The 16,438-nt window shown below is 51.2% G+C and overlaps 1 protein-coding gene across 2 annotated transcripts; it reads right to left on the reverse strand.

Moving 5' to 3' along the window:
* Positions 1-447: 447 nt before the first annotated feature.
* ARRDC5 (arrestin domain containing 5) lies at positions 448-16,210 on the reverse strand. Of its 2 annotated transcripts, XM_030936625.1 has the most exons (4): positions 15,666-16,210; positions 9,592-9,715; positions 8,302-8,449; positions 448-1,586 (listed from the first exon to the last, which is right to left on the reverse strand). In XM_030936625.1, exons 1-4 carry the CDS (start codon positions 16,003-16,005, stop codon positions 1,059-1,061), a joined length of 1,140 nt encoding a protein of 379 aa, XP_030792485.1. In that variant the 5' UTR covers positions 16,006-16,210; the 3' UTR covers positions 448-1,058. The 2 variants fall into 2 exon arrangements, with proteins under 2 accessions (XP_030792485.1, XP_010365527.1); XM_010367225.2 differs by lacking the exon at positions 9,592-9,715 and having other exon boundaries at positions 8,302-8,507; positions 15,666-16,208.
* Between the last annotated feature and the right edge of the window lie 228 nt (positions 16,211-16,438).

Genomic DNA, 16,438 nt, shown 5'->3' on the forward strand with positions numbered 1-16,438 from the left:
TGGAGTGCAGTGGCACAATCTCGGCTCACTGCAACCTCAGCCTCCCAGGTTCAAGAGATTCTCCTACCTCAGCCTCCTGAGCAGCTGGGATTACAGGTGAGCACCATCACGCCCAGCTAATTTTTTTTTTTTGAGACAGAGTCTTGCACTGTCACCTAGGCTGGAGTGCAGTGACGTGATCTCGGCTCACTGCAAGCTCTGCCTCCCGGTCCCAGGTTCACGCCATTCTCCTGCCTCAGCCTCCCGAATAGCTGGGACTACAGGCGCCTGCCACCACGCCCGGCTAGTTTTTCGTATTTTTAGTAGAGATGGGGTTTCACTGTGTTAGCCGGGATGGTCTCAATCTCCTGACCTCGTGATCCACCCGCCTAGGCCTCCCAAAGTGCTGGGATTACAGGCGTGAGCCACCATGCTCGGCCAATTTTTCTTTTCTTTTTTTTTTTTTTTTGTAGAGATGGGGGTCTCACAATGTTGCCCAGGCTGGTCTCAAACTCCTGGTCTCAAATGATCCTCCTATCATGGCCTCCTAAAGTCCTGGGATTACAGGAATGAGCCACCATGCCCAGCCCCTTTGGTGCTGTTGACATTCAGGGTAAACAATTCCTGATTGTGGGGGGCCGTCCTGGACACTGCAGGGTGCTGAACAGCGTCCCTGGCCTCCACCCCCTCCACGCCAGTAGGACTCTTTTCTCCCCCGATCCCCTGCAGTTGTGATGGTCAATACAGCCAGACATTAGCAAAGGGGAGAATTCCCCCCAAGTAGGACCCCTGGTCTTGGCACTGTGAGACCCCAGTAGGCGGGGCAGACTCAGGGTGCAAAAGGCGGGCTAGGCCGGATTTGGGTCCTGGGAGACCTTCCCAGTTTCCTTGGTCCATTCCAGGCATTTGGTGATAGTTCTACAGACGGGAGACACGGATACCTAAACCGCTAGAGCTCGGGGAGGCTGCAGACAACGTGTTGCCCACGCCTCGACTCATCTGAGAGTCACCTGTGCAAGACAGAGAGCTTCCTCCCGGTAGAGACTAATACAGCTTTTAATATTTCAAAGTTTGGGCACTTAATTCTGGTGATCTGGGCTCACGGGTAACACTCCGTCCTCTGACGACTGGCAGCTGGCAGAGTCCGCCAAGGCGCTGGTGATGATGATGGGAACCTTGGCCTTGAGGCTGGTCAGGGACCAGGGCAGGTGCACGGTGATGACCAGCTCGTAGCGAGTGTGCATGATCTCCCCGTCCCGTGTGCTGCTGCTGACGGACAGCAGCAGTGGGAGGTTGAAGGTGCTGACGATCTTGGTGGTGTTGAAGCGGGTCATGGGGGTGTTGGCCTCCTGCCTCAGAAGCTCGCTGCTGTCCAGCCGAGACCGCCTCTCCGCGCCGGGCGTAAAGCCCTCATACTGAACGTGAGCATACAAGGCGAATATGACTGTCTTGATGCATTTGCTGGTCTGGTTGTTGATCTCTGTTGTGAAGACAACCTTCTCTCCCGGCGTGAAGGTGTTCTTTTCCATTTGGATTTGCAAGCAGATGGTGCCCTGGCGGCAGCAGTTGTAGGAGACTTTCTCCTCGGCCTCCACCAACAAGGGGTTCTAGAAGAGGAGGATGTGGGGGAACAGAGACAGACAACCATGAGGGACCAAGACCACACAATCCACTCACCTGCCTGATCCACCCTGGGAACTCCTCAAAGCCTCTGGGGCTGGCCGGGCGCGGTGGCTCATGCCTATAATCCCAGCACTTTAGGAGGCCGAGGTGGGAGGATCATGAGGTCAGGAGTTCGAGACCAGCCTGACCAATATGGTGAAACCCCTGTCTCTACTAAAAATACAAAAACTAGCTGAGTGTGATGGTGCATGCCTGTAATCCCAGCTACTCAGGAGGCTGAGGCAGGAGACTCTCTTGAATCCGGGAGGTGGAGGTTGCAGTGAGCCGAGATTATGCTATTGCACTCTAGCCAGTGCTACAGAGCAAGACTCCATCTCAAAAATAAAATAAAAATAAAAAGCCTCTGGGGCTTTGGGGACTCTCATAGGAAGAGGCGTTAAGATGGAATCTGGAGCCCTAGGGATTTTGCAGTGAAAAACCTGGAGTCATCTCCCATCTCCCAGCATGTTTTGATTTTTGGTTTTTGTTTTTTGTTTTTTTTTTGGTTTTTGTTTTTTGTTTTTTTTTGGAGACAGAGTCTTGCTGTGTCGCCCAGGCTGGAGCGCAGTGGTGTGATCTCGGCTCACCGCAACCTCTGCCTCCTGGGTTCAAGTGATTCTCCTGCCTCTGCCTCCTGAGTAGCTGCAACTACAAGCGCATGCCACCACATCCAGCTAATTTTTGTATTTTTAGTAGACGTGGGGTTTCGCCATGTTGGCCAGGCTGGTCATGAACTCCCGACCTCAGGTGATCTGCCCGCCTCAGCCCCCAAAATGTTGGGATTACAGTCGTGAGCCACTGTGCCCGGCCTCTCCCAGTGTCCTTAGATCAAGGCTATCTACCATTCTGAATATCAATTTCTTTCTTTCTTTCTTTCTTTTTTTTTATGAGACGGAGTCTCGCTCTGTCGCCCAGGCTGGAGTGCAGTGGCGTGACCTTGGCTCACTGCAAGCTCCGCCTCCCGGGTTCACGCCATTCTCCTTCCTCAGCCTCCCGAGTAGCTGGGACCACAGGCGCCCGCCACCACGCCCGGCTAATTTTTTTTTTTATTTTTAGTAGACACGCGGTTTCACAGTGTTAGCCAGGATGGTCTTGATCTCCTGATCTCGTGATCCGCCTGCCTCGGCCTCCCAGAGTGCTGGGATTACAGGCGTGAGCCACCACACCTGGCCTCTTTCTTTCTTCTTCTTCTTCTTCTTCTTTTTTTTGAGATGGAGTTTTGCTCTTGTTGCCCAAGTGGGAGTGCAATGGCGTGATCTCGCCTCACTGCAACGTCTGCTTCCTGGATTCAAGTGATTCTCCTGCCTCAGCCTCCTGAGTAGCTGGGATTACTGGCGTGCGCCACCACGCCCGGCTAAGTTTTGCATTTTTAGTAGAGATGGGGTTTCACTGTGTTAGCCAGGATGGTCTCGATCTCCTGACCTCGTGATTCGCCCGCCTCAGCCTCCTAAAGTGCTGGGATTACAGGCGTGAGTCACCACGCCTGGCCTTTTTTTTGTTTTTGTTTTTGTTTTTGTTTGCAGCCTGGAGTGCAGTGGTGCACTCATGGCTCACTGTAGCCTTGACCTCCTGGGCTCAAGTTATCCCCCGCCATCAGCATCCCAAGTAGCTGGGACCACAGGCATGCGTGCCACCACACCCCAGCTTTTTTTTTGGAAATAAGGTCTCACTATGTTGTCCAGGCTAGTCTCAAATTCCTGGGCTCAAGCAGTCCTCCCGCTTCAGCCTCTCAAAGTGCTGGGATTACAGGCATGAGCCACCATGCCTCACCCTATTCATGAATTTAATAAACAAAGTTCATAGAAACTCGCAAAATTTATATTTTCTGACATAGTCTGTTCTTCGCTTTTATTTTTATTTTATTTTATTTTCTTCGAGATGGAATCTCGCTGTCACCCAGGCTGGAGTGCAATGGTAAAATCTCGGCTTGCTACAACCTCTGCCTCCCAGGTTCAAGCAATTCTCCTGCCTCAGCCTCTCAAGGAGCTGGGATTACAGGTGTGCGTCACCACGCCTGGCTAATTTTTGTATTTTTAGTGGAGACGGGGTTTCACCACGTTGGCCAGGCTGATCTCGAACTCCTGACCTCAGTTGATCTGTCTGCCTTGGCCTCCCAAAGTGCCTGGCCTGCTTTGATTTTTAAAAAGTTGATTGCAACATGGCAGATTGTTATTTCTGATATTTTTATTCTACTTATTTTCTGTTCTGTTCTTTTATCTTATTAAAAAAATGGTTGCAACCTGCTAAATTGATTTTTTCTGATATTGCCTATTTATATTCTTGCCTATTCTTTCATTTTATAAAAATATGGCCAGGCGTACCCAGCACTTTGGGAAGCCGAGGTGGGCAGATCATGAGGTCAAGAGATCGAGACCATCCTGTCCAACTTGGTGAAACCCCATCTCTACTAAAAATACAAAAATGAGCCAGGCGCGGTGGCGGGCGCCTGTAATTCCAGCTACTCAGGAGGCTGAGGCAGGAGAATCACTGGAATCCGGGAGGCGGAGGTTGCAGTGAGCTAGGTTGCTCCAGCCTGGCAAAAGAGTGAGACTCCGTCTCAAAAAATAAAAATAAAAAAAGACCAGGCACAGTGGCTCACACCTGTAATCCCAGCATTTTGGGAGGCTGAGGCAGGTGGATCACCTGAGGTCAGGAGTTTGAGACCAGCCTGGCCAATGTGGTGAAACCCCATCTCTAGCAAAAATACAAACATTGACCAGGTGTGGTGGCATGCTCCTGTAATCCCAGCTACTCGGGAGGCTGAGGCAGGAGAATCACTTGAACCTGGGAGACTGAGGGTGCAGTGAGGCTGAGATCCAGCCCTGCACTCCAGCCTGAGCAACAGAGTGAGACTCTGTCTCAAAAAAAAAAAAAAAAAAAGAAGAAAGAAGAAAAAAAAAGAAAAGCGGAGGCTGAGGCAGGAGAATGGCGTAAACCCGGGAGGCGGAGCTTGCAGTGAGCTGAGATCCAGCCACTGCACTCCAGCCTGGGCGACAGAGCGAGACTCCGTCTCAACAACAACAAAAAAAGGCCGGGCGCGGTGGCTCAAGCCTGTAATCCCAGCACTTTGGGAAGCCGAGACGGGCGGATCATGAGGTCAGGAAATCGAGACCATCCTGGCTAACACGGTGAAACCCCGTCTCTACTAAAAAAAATACAAAAAACTAGCCAGGCGAGGTGGTGGGCGCCTGTAGTGCCAGCTACTCGGGAGGCTGAGGCAGAAGAATGGCGTAAACCCGGGAGGTGGAGCTTGCAGTGAGCTGAGATCCGGCCACTGCGCTCCAGCCTGGGCGACAGAGCGAGACTCCGTCTCAAAAAAAAAAGAAAAGAAAATGCTTGTATTCCACCAAATGGATTTTTGCAACCCACTACTGGGTTGTGACCTGTGGTTTGAAAACATTGCTGGCTGGGGGTGGTGGCTCACGCCTGTAATCCCAGAACTTTCGGGAGGCCAAGGGAGGAGGATCACTCAAGCCCAGAAGTTCAAGACCAGCCTCGGCAACATGGTGAGACACTGTCTCCAAAAAAAAAAAAAAAAAAAAAGGAAGAAGAAGAAGGCTGGGTGATCCCAGCACTTTGGGAGGCCGAGGCGGGTGGATCACGAGGTCAGGAAATCGAGACCATCCTGGCTAACAGGGTGAAATCCTGTCTCTACTAAAAATACAAAAAGAAAAATAGCCAGGTGTGGTGGTGGGCACCTGTAGTCCCAGCTACTCGGGAGGCTTAGGCAGGAGAATGGCATGAACCCGGGAGGCAGAGGTTACAGCGAGCCGAAATTGCGCCACTGCACTCCAGCCTGGGGGACAGAGTGAGACTCCATCTCAACAAAACAAAACAAAACAAAAACAAAACAAAAAAAAAAAACAAAAAAAAAAAGAAGAAGAGAAAAGAAAGAAAAACATACTGCAGGAGGTCAGGTATGCTGCCTTTTTGAGAACTCAGGCAGACCCTTGACCCCCTCTGACCTCACCTCCCACTTCTCTGCCTCTGGCTTCTCTTCAGCCTTCTCAGGAGCAGCTGGAGCTCCCCCTCCTCTCCTGAAGTTTAATTGCATCTGGTTTCATTCTAAATCCCTGCAGTCTTATTCGAAAATTCGTAGCATGCGTTAGGACCCTGCAGGTGTGAAAGAACCTGCTGCCCTAACTCAAGATGAAGCTGGTAGTCCTGTCCTGGTCCTGAAGGAGATATCAAGAGGTACCAAGAGCTACCAGTATTCCTTTATTTCTAACTGAGCTATTACCTTTTTTTTTTTTTTTTTTAAAAATAGAGGTACCGGCCAGGAGCAGTGGCTCACGCCTGTAATCCCAGCACTGTGGGAGGCCTAGGCAGGCGGATCACCTGAAGTCAGTTTGAGACCAGCCTGGCCAACATGTCGAAACCCCATCTCTACTAAAAAATACAAAAATTAGCTGGGCGTGGTGGTGGGCACCTCTAATCCCAGCTGTTCCAGAGGCTGAGGCAGGAGAATCACTTGAACCCGGGAGGCAGAGGTTATATTGAGCCAAGATTGTGCCACTGCATTCCTACCTGGGTGACAGAGTGAGACTCTGTATCAAAAGAAAAACAGTGGGGCCAGGCGCGGTGGCTCACGCCTGTAATCCCAACACTTTGGGAGGCCAAGGCGGGTGGATCACGAGGTCAGGAGATCGAGACCATCCTGGCTAACACTATGAATCCCCGTCTCTACTAAAAATACAAAAAAATTAGCCAGGCGTGGTGGCGGGTGCCTGTAGTCCCAGCTACTTGGGAGGCTGAGGCAGGAGAATGGCATGAACCCGGGAGGCAGATCTTGCAGTGAGCCGAGATTGTGCCACTGCACTCCAGCCTGGGCGACAGAGCAAGACTCTGTCTCAAAAAAAAAAAAAAAAGAAAGAAAGAAAAGAAAAAGGCCGGGCGCGGTGGCTCAAGCCTGTAATCTCAGCACTTTGGGAGGCCAAGACGGGCGGATCACGAGGTCAGGAGATCGAGACCATCCTGGCTAACACAGTGAAACCCCGTCTCTACTAAAAAATACAAACAACTAGCTGGGCGAGGTGGCGGATGCCTGTAGTCCCAGCTACTCGGGAGGCTGAGGCAGGAGAATGGTGTAAACGCGGGAGGCGGAGCTTGCAGTGAGCTGAGACCCGGCCACTGCACTCCAGCCTGGGCAACAGAGCAAGACTCCCTCTCAGAAAAAAAAAAAAAAGAAAAGAAAAGAAAAGGAAAAAGAAACTGTTGGCCGGGCACCGTGGCACACACCTGTAATCTCAGTACTTTGGGAGGCCAAGGAGGGTGGATCACGAGGTCAGGAGTTCAAGACCAGCCTGGCCAAGATAGTGAAACCCTGTCTCTATTAAAAATAGAAAAAAATTGGCCAGCCTTGGGGACAGGTGCCTGTAATCCCAGCCTCCTCCAGAGGCTGAGGCGTGAGAATTGCTTGAACCCAGGAGGCGGAGGTTGCAGTGAGCCGAGATCATGCCACTGCACTCCAGCCTGGGTGACAGAGTGAGACTCCGTCTCAAAAAAAAAAAAAAGGAAAAGAAAAGAAAATGCCAGCCCTCTGACATTTGTCGTCTTGTCCCAATGCTCTGATGGCAAATCACTCCCTGGAGAGGTGAAGTGACTTTGGCCAACGTCCCTCCTCCCACCTCGACTTCCGCCTCTGCACCTGGACTCGGGAAGGGACCCAGAACGAGTCCTGCACTCAGCCAAGTGGAGGCTGTGCGGCCCTTCCTTCTCCTGGACTGAGGCCACCAACTCTATTGTCTGCGAGCTCCAAGGTCAGTGCTGGAGGGCTACTGAGTGTCCAGGTCTCTCTCCCACCCTGAGGGTCACCCCGTGGGGCCTCTTCTTGGCTTTTCCCCAGGGGCGTGTCTCCCCTTGACAAGTGGACATTTGGGCCATTCTCCCAGGTGGGGCTCTCCTGGGCTCTGTAGGGTGCTGAGCAGCATCCCTGGCCTCCACCCACTCCATGCCAGGAGCACCCCCCAAGTTGAGACAACCGCAGATGTCTCCAGACATTGCCAAATGTCCTTTATGGGGATAAAACAGCCCCAGTTGAAAACCACTGGCTTAGTTCCTGCCCTTGTTTCTTTTCTTAAAAAATGTTGGCCTGACATGATTACAGGCTTATGCCTGTAATCCCAACACTTTGGGAGGCTGAGGCAGGTGGATCACCTGAGGTCAGGAGTTCGAGACCAGCCTTGCCAACATGGTGACACCCTGTCTGTACTAAAAATACAAAAATTAGCTGGGCATGGTGGCGCCAGTCTGTAATCCCAGCTACTCAGGAGTCTGAGGCATGAGAATCGCTTGAACCTGGGAGGCGGAGGTTGCAGTGAGCCGAGATCACGCCTCTGCACTTCAGTCTGGCAACAGAGCGAGACTCCGTTTAAAAAAATAAATAAAATATATACATATATATTATTTTATTTTAGAGACAGGGTCTCGCTCTGTCGCCCAGGTTGGAGTGCAGTGGTGCAAACATGGCTCACTGCAACCTTGACCTCCAGCGGCCCTAAGGTTTCTGACTCACCTTTTGTGAAATCTCAGGGCCTGGGAAGCTGCCAACACCCTTCCCTTCTCCCCTTGGGACCTTCTCTGTCCCCTGCCCGCCCACCTTCCCTCTTTCTCCTTGGAGCTTGGAGAACGTTTCCACCTCCGCCTTTCCCCCATCGGTACCTGCAATGGGGTTTCTTTGTGGAAGGTGGAAGTTCCTTGAACCAATAAGTACATCCTCTTCTTGGCTAAAATGTGTTCCCGGCCCATGCAGGAAGCTTGTACGAAGTAGAAGACATGGCCAAATTTGCTGCTGAAGGTAGAAGGAAGCCTGGGAGGTAAGTTGAAATGGAAGTCAAAGGTGTGGCTGCCTGCACTTAACCAATTATCTGAAAGCAAAACACACCAATGCCATCAGAAGGTTCTAGAATTGTTTTTCTTCTTTTTTTTTTTTGCTTTGTTTTTATGTTTATTTATTTTTGAGACAGGATCTCACTCTGTGGCCCAGTCTGGAGTATAGTGGTGTGATCTCGGCTCACAGCAACCTCTGCCTCCCAGGTTCAAGCGATTCTCCTGCCTCAGCCTCCCGAGTAGCTGGGATTACAGGCGTGCACCACCACACCCGGCTAATTTTGGTAGTTTTGGTAGAGATGGGGTTTTGTCATGTTGTCCAGGCTGGTCTTGAACTCCTGGCCTCAGGCGATCCGCCCGTCTCGCCTTCCCAAAGTGCTGGGGTTACAGGCGTGAGCCACTGCACCCGGCCTTTTTTTGCTTGATTTATTGTTTTGGCATGGAGGTGGGTCATGGACTCGGCTTGTCTGTCCCTTCTGAGTTAAACTGAGCTCTACGCTTTTAGGACCTGCTGGGCCTGTAAATATCAGGCCCCAGCTGGGCTGGAGTGAGATGCCCTGGGGTGGGTGATGTGCCTGGAGTTGTCACCCGAAACCACTGAAGGGCCCTTGCATACGCCTGCCTGGAGCCTGAGAAAGTGGAAGTTAGGCCTTCAGGGTTCAACAAATATATATTTTTTCTTTTTTTTCTTTATGTAGAGACAGTCTGTCTCTGTCGCTTAGGCTGCAGTGCAGTGGTGTGATCATAGCTCACTGCAGCCTCCAACTCCTGAGATCAAGTGATCCTCCCACCTCAGCCTCCAGAAGAGCTGGGACTACAGGCCCATGCCACCTTGCCTGGCTAATTTTTAAATTCCTGGTAGAGACAGGGTCTTGCTATATTTCCCAGGCTGGTCTTGAATGTCTGGCCACAAGCAATCCTCCTGCCTCACTCTCCCAAAAGTGCTAGGATAATAGGGGTGAACCAGCTGGGCCGGGTGGCTCACGCCTATAATCCCAGCACTTTGGGAGGCCAAGGTGGGTGGATCACCTGAGGTCAGGAGTTCGAGACCAACCTGGCCAATGTGGCGAAACCCCGTCTCTACTAAAGATACGAAAATTAGCCGGGTGTGGTGGCACACACCTGTAGTTCCAGGTACTCGGGAGGCTGAGGTGGGAAGATCGCTTGAACCTGGGAGGCGGAGGTTGCAATGAGCCAAGATCGTGCCACTGTACTCCAGCCCGGGTGACAGAGTGAGACGCCATCTCTAAAAATAAATAAATAAATAAGTAGTACATGAGGCACAGAAAACTTTTGCTCTCATAGAGCTTGATCTTCAGTGCATGGTATACAGTAGGTGCTTAATACATGTTGATTGACGAACTGAGTGATGGTCTAGGAAGCAGACTCTCACACAACTGCCATTTCCATGACCTTCATTTCATTTTCCTTCTTGCGCTTCTCAAAAATCCTCTTAGCATTGCCTGTTTTCCCTAGCTCATGGCAATCCCAAAAATACCAGGGACCCTGTCTCTTTCTTTCTATTTTGTTTTTTGGGACAGAGTCGCAGTCTGTCACCCAGGCTGGAGTGCAGTGGCGTGATCCTGGCTCACTGCAACCTCTGCCTCCTAGGTTCAAGCAATTCTCCTGCCTCAGCCTCCTCAGTAACTGGGATTACAGGTATGTACCACCACATCCGGCTAATTTTTGTATTTTTAGTAAAGACGGGGTTTCGCCATGTTGGCCAGGCTGGTGTCAAACTCCTGACCTCAAATGATCCACCTGCCTTGGCCTCCCAAAGTGCTGAGATTACAGGCATAAGTCACTGGGCCCAGCCTTTTTTTTTTGAGATGGGGTCTCACTTTGTCACTCAGCCTGGACCTCTTGGGCTCAAGTGATCCTCTTGCCTCAGTGCCCCAAGTAGCTGGGACTACAGGCGTGTGCCACCACACCTGGTTAATTTTTGTATTTTTCGTAGAGACAGGGTTTCGCCTTGTTGGTCAGGCTGGTCTTGAACTCGTGACCTCAGGAGATCCGCCCACCAAGCCTCCCCAAGTGCTGGGACTACAGGGGTGAGCCACCGTGCCTGGCCCAGGCTGTGTTGTTTTTCATCACTGCTGCATCCCCAGCACCTAGCACGGTGTTTATGCACAGTAGGCACTCAATAAATGTTTATTAGGCTAGGCGCAGTGGCTCACACCTGTAATCCCAGCACTTTGGGAGGCTTAGGTGGGGCAGATCACCTGAGGTCAAAAGTTTGAGACCAGCCTGGCCAACATGGTGAAACCCTGTCTCTACTAAAAATACAAAAAATTAGTAGGGCGTGGTGGCGGCGCCTGTAGTCCCCGCTATGCAGGAGGCTGGAGCAGAAGAATCGCTTGAACCCTGGAAATGGAGGTTGCAGGGAGCCGAGATCACACCACTGCACTCCAGCCTGGGCGACAGAGGGAGACACTGTCTCAAAAAGGCAACAACAAAAAACTAGAGAATAAGCCATCACAGGCTTCAGGCTGATGCTTTTGAGGAAGAAAATCAGTCACTTGGAAATGTGAAAAGGCAGGTACCTGGCAGTGGAGGTTGTATGGGGAGGGGAGTGTTTTGGTAGTTATTAAAAGAACTAGCAGGCTGCGTGCAGTGGCTCACGCCTGTCATCCCAGCACTTTGGGAGGCCGAGGTGGGCAAAACACTTGAGGTCAGGAGTTCGAGAGCAGCCTGGCCAAATTGGTGAAACCCTGTCTCTACTGAAAATACAAAAATTAGCTGGGCGTGGTGGTGCACGCCTGTAATTCCAACTACTCGGGAGACTGAGGTGTGAGAATTGCTTAAACCCAGGAGGTGGAGGTTGCGGTGAACTGAAATCACATCACTGCACTCCAGTCTGGGTGACAGAGTGAAGACTGTCTCTTAAAAAAAGAACTAGCTGCTGGGCATGGTGGCTCATGCCTGTAATCCCAGCACTTTGGGAGGCCAAGGCGGGCGGATCACGAGGTCAGCAGATCGAGAGCATCCTGGCTAACAGGGTGAAATCCCGTCTCTACTAAAAAAATACAAAAAAAGTTAGCCGGGCATGGTGGCGGGCGCCTGTAGTACCAGCTACTCAGGAGGCTGAGGCAGGAGAATGGCGTGAACCCAGGAGGCGGAGCTTGCAGTGAGTGGAGATCACGCCACTGAATTCCAGCCTGGGCGACAGAGAAGACTCGGTCTCTAAATAAATAAATAAAATAAAATAACTAGCTTTTTTTTTTTTTTTTTTTTTTTGAGACGGAGTCTCGCTCTGTCGCCCAGGCTGGAGTGCAGTGGCCGGATCTCAGCTCACTGCAAGCTCCGCCTCCCGGGTTCACGCCATTCTCCTTCCTCAGCCTCCCAAGTAGCTGGGACTACAGGCGCCCGCCACCTCGCCCGGCTAGTTTTTTGTATCTTTTTTTTTAGTAGAGACGGGGTTTCACTGTGTTAGCCAGGATGGTCTCGATCTCCTGATTTCGTGATCCGCCCGTCTCGGCCTCCCAAAGTGCTGGGATTACAGGCTTGAGCCACCGCGCCCGGCCGCTTTTTTTTTGAGATGGAGTCTTGCTCTGTCGTCCAGGCTGGAGTGCAGTGGCCGGATCTCAGCTCCCTGCAAGGTCCGCCTCCCGGGTTCACACCATTCTCCTGCCTCAGCCTCCTGAGTAGCTGGGACTGCAGGCGCCCGCCACCACGCCTGGCTAATTTTTGTATTTTTAGTAGAGATGGGGTTTCACCGTGTTAGCCAGGATGGTCTCGATCTCCTGACCTCGTGATCCACCCGTCTCGGCCTCCCAAAGTGCTGGAATTACAGGCGTGAGCCACCGCGCCCGGCTGCAATTTTTTTTTTTTTTGAGACGGAATCGCTCACTCTGTTGCCCAGGCTGGAGTGCAGTGGCACAATCTCAGCTCACTGCAACCTCCTTCTCCCAGGTTCAACCAATTGTCCCACCTCAGCCTCCCAAGTAGCTGGCACTACAGGTGTGTACCACCACTCCCAGCTAATTTTTGTAATTTTTAGTAGAGACAAGGTTTCACCATGTTGGCCACGCTGGTCTTGAACTCTTGTCCTCACGTGATCCGCCCACCTTGGCCTCCCAAAGTGCTGGGATAACAGGCATAAGCCATCATGCCTGGCCAGAACTAGCAATTTTTAAGCACTTACTGTATACCTGGCATTATTCTAAGCCCTTTATGTGCCATTACATCATTAAGTCCTCAACACAATCTTAAAAAGTAGGGCCTCTTCCGATTCCCATTTTATAGATTGGTTAACTGAGAATCAGAGAGGTCACACAATTGCTCAGTATTAGTGTCTGGTAAGTTGACATTTGTCCCCAGGATACTTGCATGGCTGGAGTCCCTCCCATTACTCAGTTATGTGCTCCATTGTTCCCTCTTTGCAGAATACTCCTCTGGTGAAATAGACCATCTTACCTACATTTTTAAAGTCTAAAATGGCCAGGTGCAGTGGCTCACGCCTGTAATCCCAGCACTTTGGAAGGCCGAGGCGGGTGGATCACCTGAGGTCAGGAGTTGAAGACCAGCCTGACCAACATGGAGAAACCCTGTCTCTACTAAAAATACAAAATTAGCTGGGAGTGGTGGAACACGCCTGTAGTGCCAGCTACTCGGGAGGCTGAGGTGGGACAATCGGTTGAACCCAGCAGGTGGAGGTTGCAGTGAGCCGAGATCATGCTACTGCACTCCAATCTGGGAAACAGAGCAAGATTTGGTCTCAAATACACACACACACACACACACATTCTCAAATATATATATATATTCTCAAAAAAATATATATATATGTATTTGCTAGTTCTTTTTTTTTTTTGAGACAGAGTCTTGCTCTGTCGCCCAGGCTGGAGTGCAGTGGCCAGATCTCAGCTCACTGCAAGCTCCACCTCCCGGGTTCCCGCTATTCTCCTGCCTCAGCCTCCCGAGTAGCTGGGACTACAGGCGCCCGTCACCACGCCCGGCTAGTTTTTTGTATTTTTTTTTAGTAGAGACGGGGTTTCACCGTGTTAGCCAGGATGGTCTCGATCTCCTGACCTCGTGATCTGCCCGTCTTGGCCTCCCAAAGTGCTGGGATTACAGGCTTCAGCCACCGCGCCCGGCCTCTTTTTTTTTTTTTTTGAGATGGAGTTTCACTCTCTCCCAGGCTGGAGTGCAGTGGCGCGATCTCGGCTCACTGCAAGCTCCGCCTCCCAGGTTCACGCCATTCTCCTGGCTCAGCCTCCGGAGTAGCTGGGACTATAGGCGCCCACCACCTCGCTCGGCTAATTTTTTGTATTTTTAGCAGAGACGGGGTTTCACCATGTTAGCCAAGATGGGATTGATCTCCTGACCTCGTGATATGCCCGCCTCGGCCTCCCAAAGTGCTGGGATTACAGGCATGAGCCACCACGCCCGGCACTAGTTCTTTTTTTTAAGAGACAGTTGTTCGAACCCAGGAGGTTGTGGTGAGTCTAGATCGCACCACTGCACTCCAGCCTGGGTAACAAGAGCAACACTCCATCTCAAAAAAAACGAAAACAAAAAATAAGCAAAAATTAGCCAGGCATGGTGCCTGGCTACTCAGGAGGCTGAGGTGAGAGGATCGCTCATGTCAGAGAGGCTGAGGCTGCAGTGAGTTGTGATCACACCACTGCCCTCTAGCCTGGGCAACACAGCGAGGCCCTGTATCAAAAATAAATACATAAGCCAAGCATGGCAGCTCATGCCTGTCATCCCAGCACTTTGGAGGGCTGAGGCGGGCAGATCACAAGATCAGGAGTTCGAGACCAGCCTGGCCAACATGGTGAAACCCTGTCTCTACTAAAAATACAAAAAATTGCTGGACTGGTGGCGGGTGCCAGTAATCCCAGCACGTGGGAGGCTGAGGCAGGAGAATTGTTTGAACCTGGGAAATGGAGGCTGCAGTGAGCCGAGATCATGCCGTTGTATTCCAGCCTGGGAAGCAGGGCGAGACTCTGTCTCAAAAAATAAATAGGCTGGGCGTGGTGGCTCAAGCCTGTAATCCCAGCACTTTGGGAGGCCAAGACGGGCAGATCACGAGGTCAGGAGATCGAGACCATCCTCGCTAACACTGTGAAACCCTGTCTCTACTAAAAAATACAAAAATCTAGCCGGGCGAGGTGGCGGGCACCTGTAGTCCCAGCTACTCGGGAGGCTGAGGCAGGAGAATGGCGTGAACCCGGGAGGCGGAGCTTGCAGTGAGCTGAGATCCGGCCACTGCACTCCAGCCCAGGCGACAGAGCGAGACTCCATCTCAAAAAAAAAAATTAATAAATAGAATAAAAATAAATAAATACATAAATAAATTAAATTAAATTACACTTTGTTCAGCCAAGCAAGTGTTCTGCTTGACTGCATAATATCTGGGAATATCCCCACAAACACATTTTGAAAAAGACATAATTCCCCCCACAGCTCAGCCGACTCTCTGACATTTGTTCAGATTTCAGGTCTGACCTGGTGGAACTGGAGACTAGTTATTCCCTCCCTGGAAGGTCTCCCTTGCTCTTCTACCTCCACTATCTTTTTTTGAGAGGGAATCTCGCTCTGTCACCCAGGCTGGCCTGCAGTGGTGCGATCTCGGCTTACTAGAACCTCCTCCTCCCGAGTTCAGGTGATTCTCTTGCTTCAGCCTCCCAAGTAGCTGAGATTACAGGCATGTGCCAGCACGCCTGGCTAGTTTTTTGTTTTTTGGGGGGCAGAGATGGGGTTTCGCTGTATTGGCCAGGCTAGTCTCAAACTCCTGATCTCAAGTGATCCACCTGCCTCAGCCTCCCAAAGTGCTGGAATTACAGGCATGAGCCACTGTGCCTGGCCTACCTCCACTGTCTTTCCCCATGAATATAGGACTGCCTATTTTGTCTCCTGGGGTTTTGCTGTCAGAGTGAAACTTATCTGTAAAAGAATAAGACTTCTCAGGGGCCTCTCAAAGGCAGTTGTTGGACTGAGCATTTTCCAAGGAGACTACTTTGAACCTTCATTTTGAATATCTGGATTCTGATCAGCTCCTTATGTCTTGTTATTTTTGTGTTTTGTGTATCTGATGGTCATCGTTCTACATGACTTCCCTCCTAGGGAGAAATCAGGCCACTCCCTATTTCTGACAGCCCTGGAGGTTTGTTGATTGACTCTCGGATGTGTTTATTTTCCAGACCCAGGTTCCTGCCATGGCTAGGCGTGGCTGTTGGCCTCGTCCTTACCCTCCACTGGGAATGTCTTTGTCTTATGCACGTAGTCTGCCTTGTTGTTGCAAATAACATTTCTGCTATAATCGCGGGATGCCCCGGCTTCTTCACTCCACTCAATGTAACCCCTTCCCACGAGCTCCACCTTCACTATGGGGTCCACCAGGGTGCTGTTCAGGGTTAAAATCATCTTCCCTTTTATGCTGGAGCCAGCCAGGTAGATTGCATCCTTGGGCAGCACTAATTCGATCGACTTCACCACAGACATGGGGGGTTGGGGCGGTAGACAGACATCCCTCTCCCTCCCCCATGTCTCTGAAATTCCCGCTTCCTTGGCTCTAGTGAGGTAATCCATCTATGACATCACTCAGCTCAGAGTTCCGGGAAGTGGGGACCCCAATGGACAGGAGGGGAGACAAAACTGTTGTTCAGGGTGGGTGGCTGATTGCGAAACTTGTAGTCCTCACTGGTTCCTTTTTACTGGTTCTTTTTTTTTTTTTTTGAGACGGAGTCTCGCTCTGCCGCCCAGGCTGGAGTGCAGTGGCCGGATCTCAGCTCACTGCAAGCTCTGCCTCCTGGGTTTAGGCCATTCTCCTGCCTCAGCCTCCCAAGTAGCTGGGACTACAGGCGCCCGCCACGTCGCCCGGCTAGTTTTTTGTATTTTTTAGTAGAGACGGGGTTTCACCGTGTTAGCTAGGATGGTCTTGATCTCCTGACCTTGTGATCCGCCTCCCAAAGTGCTGGGATTACAGGCTTGAGACACCGCGCCCGGCCGGTTCTTTTTTTTT

This window comes from Rhinopithecus roxellana, chromosome 8 (genome assembly GCF_007565055.1).
Source record: "Rhinopithecus roxellana isolate Shanxi Qingling chromosome 8, ASM756505v1, whole genome shotgun sequence".
Lineage (NCBI taxonomy): Eukaryota > Metazoa > Chordata > Mammalia > Primates > Cercopithecidae > Rhinopithecus > Rhinopithecus roxellana.

What these genes read in the sequence shown, in the direction of transcription:
- ARRDC5 (XM_030936625.1), bottom strand. Translation starts at nt 16,005, where the DNA reads ATGGATTACCTCACTAGAGCCAAGGAAGCGGGAATTTCAGAGACATGG. An exon ending in AAAGACATTCCCAGTGGAGG is followed by an intron (nt 9,716 to 15,665) that starts GTAAGGACGAGG and finishes ATTTATTTTTAG; the next exon opens with AGATGGCGTCTCACTCTGTC. An exon ending in CCGAGTACCTGGAACTACAG is followed by an intron (nt 8,450 to 9,591) that starts GTGTGTGCCACC and finishes CTTACCTCCCAG; the next exon opens with GCTTCCTTCTACCTTCAGCA.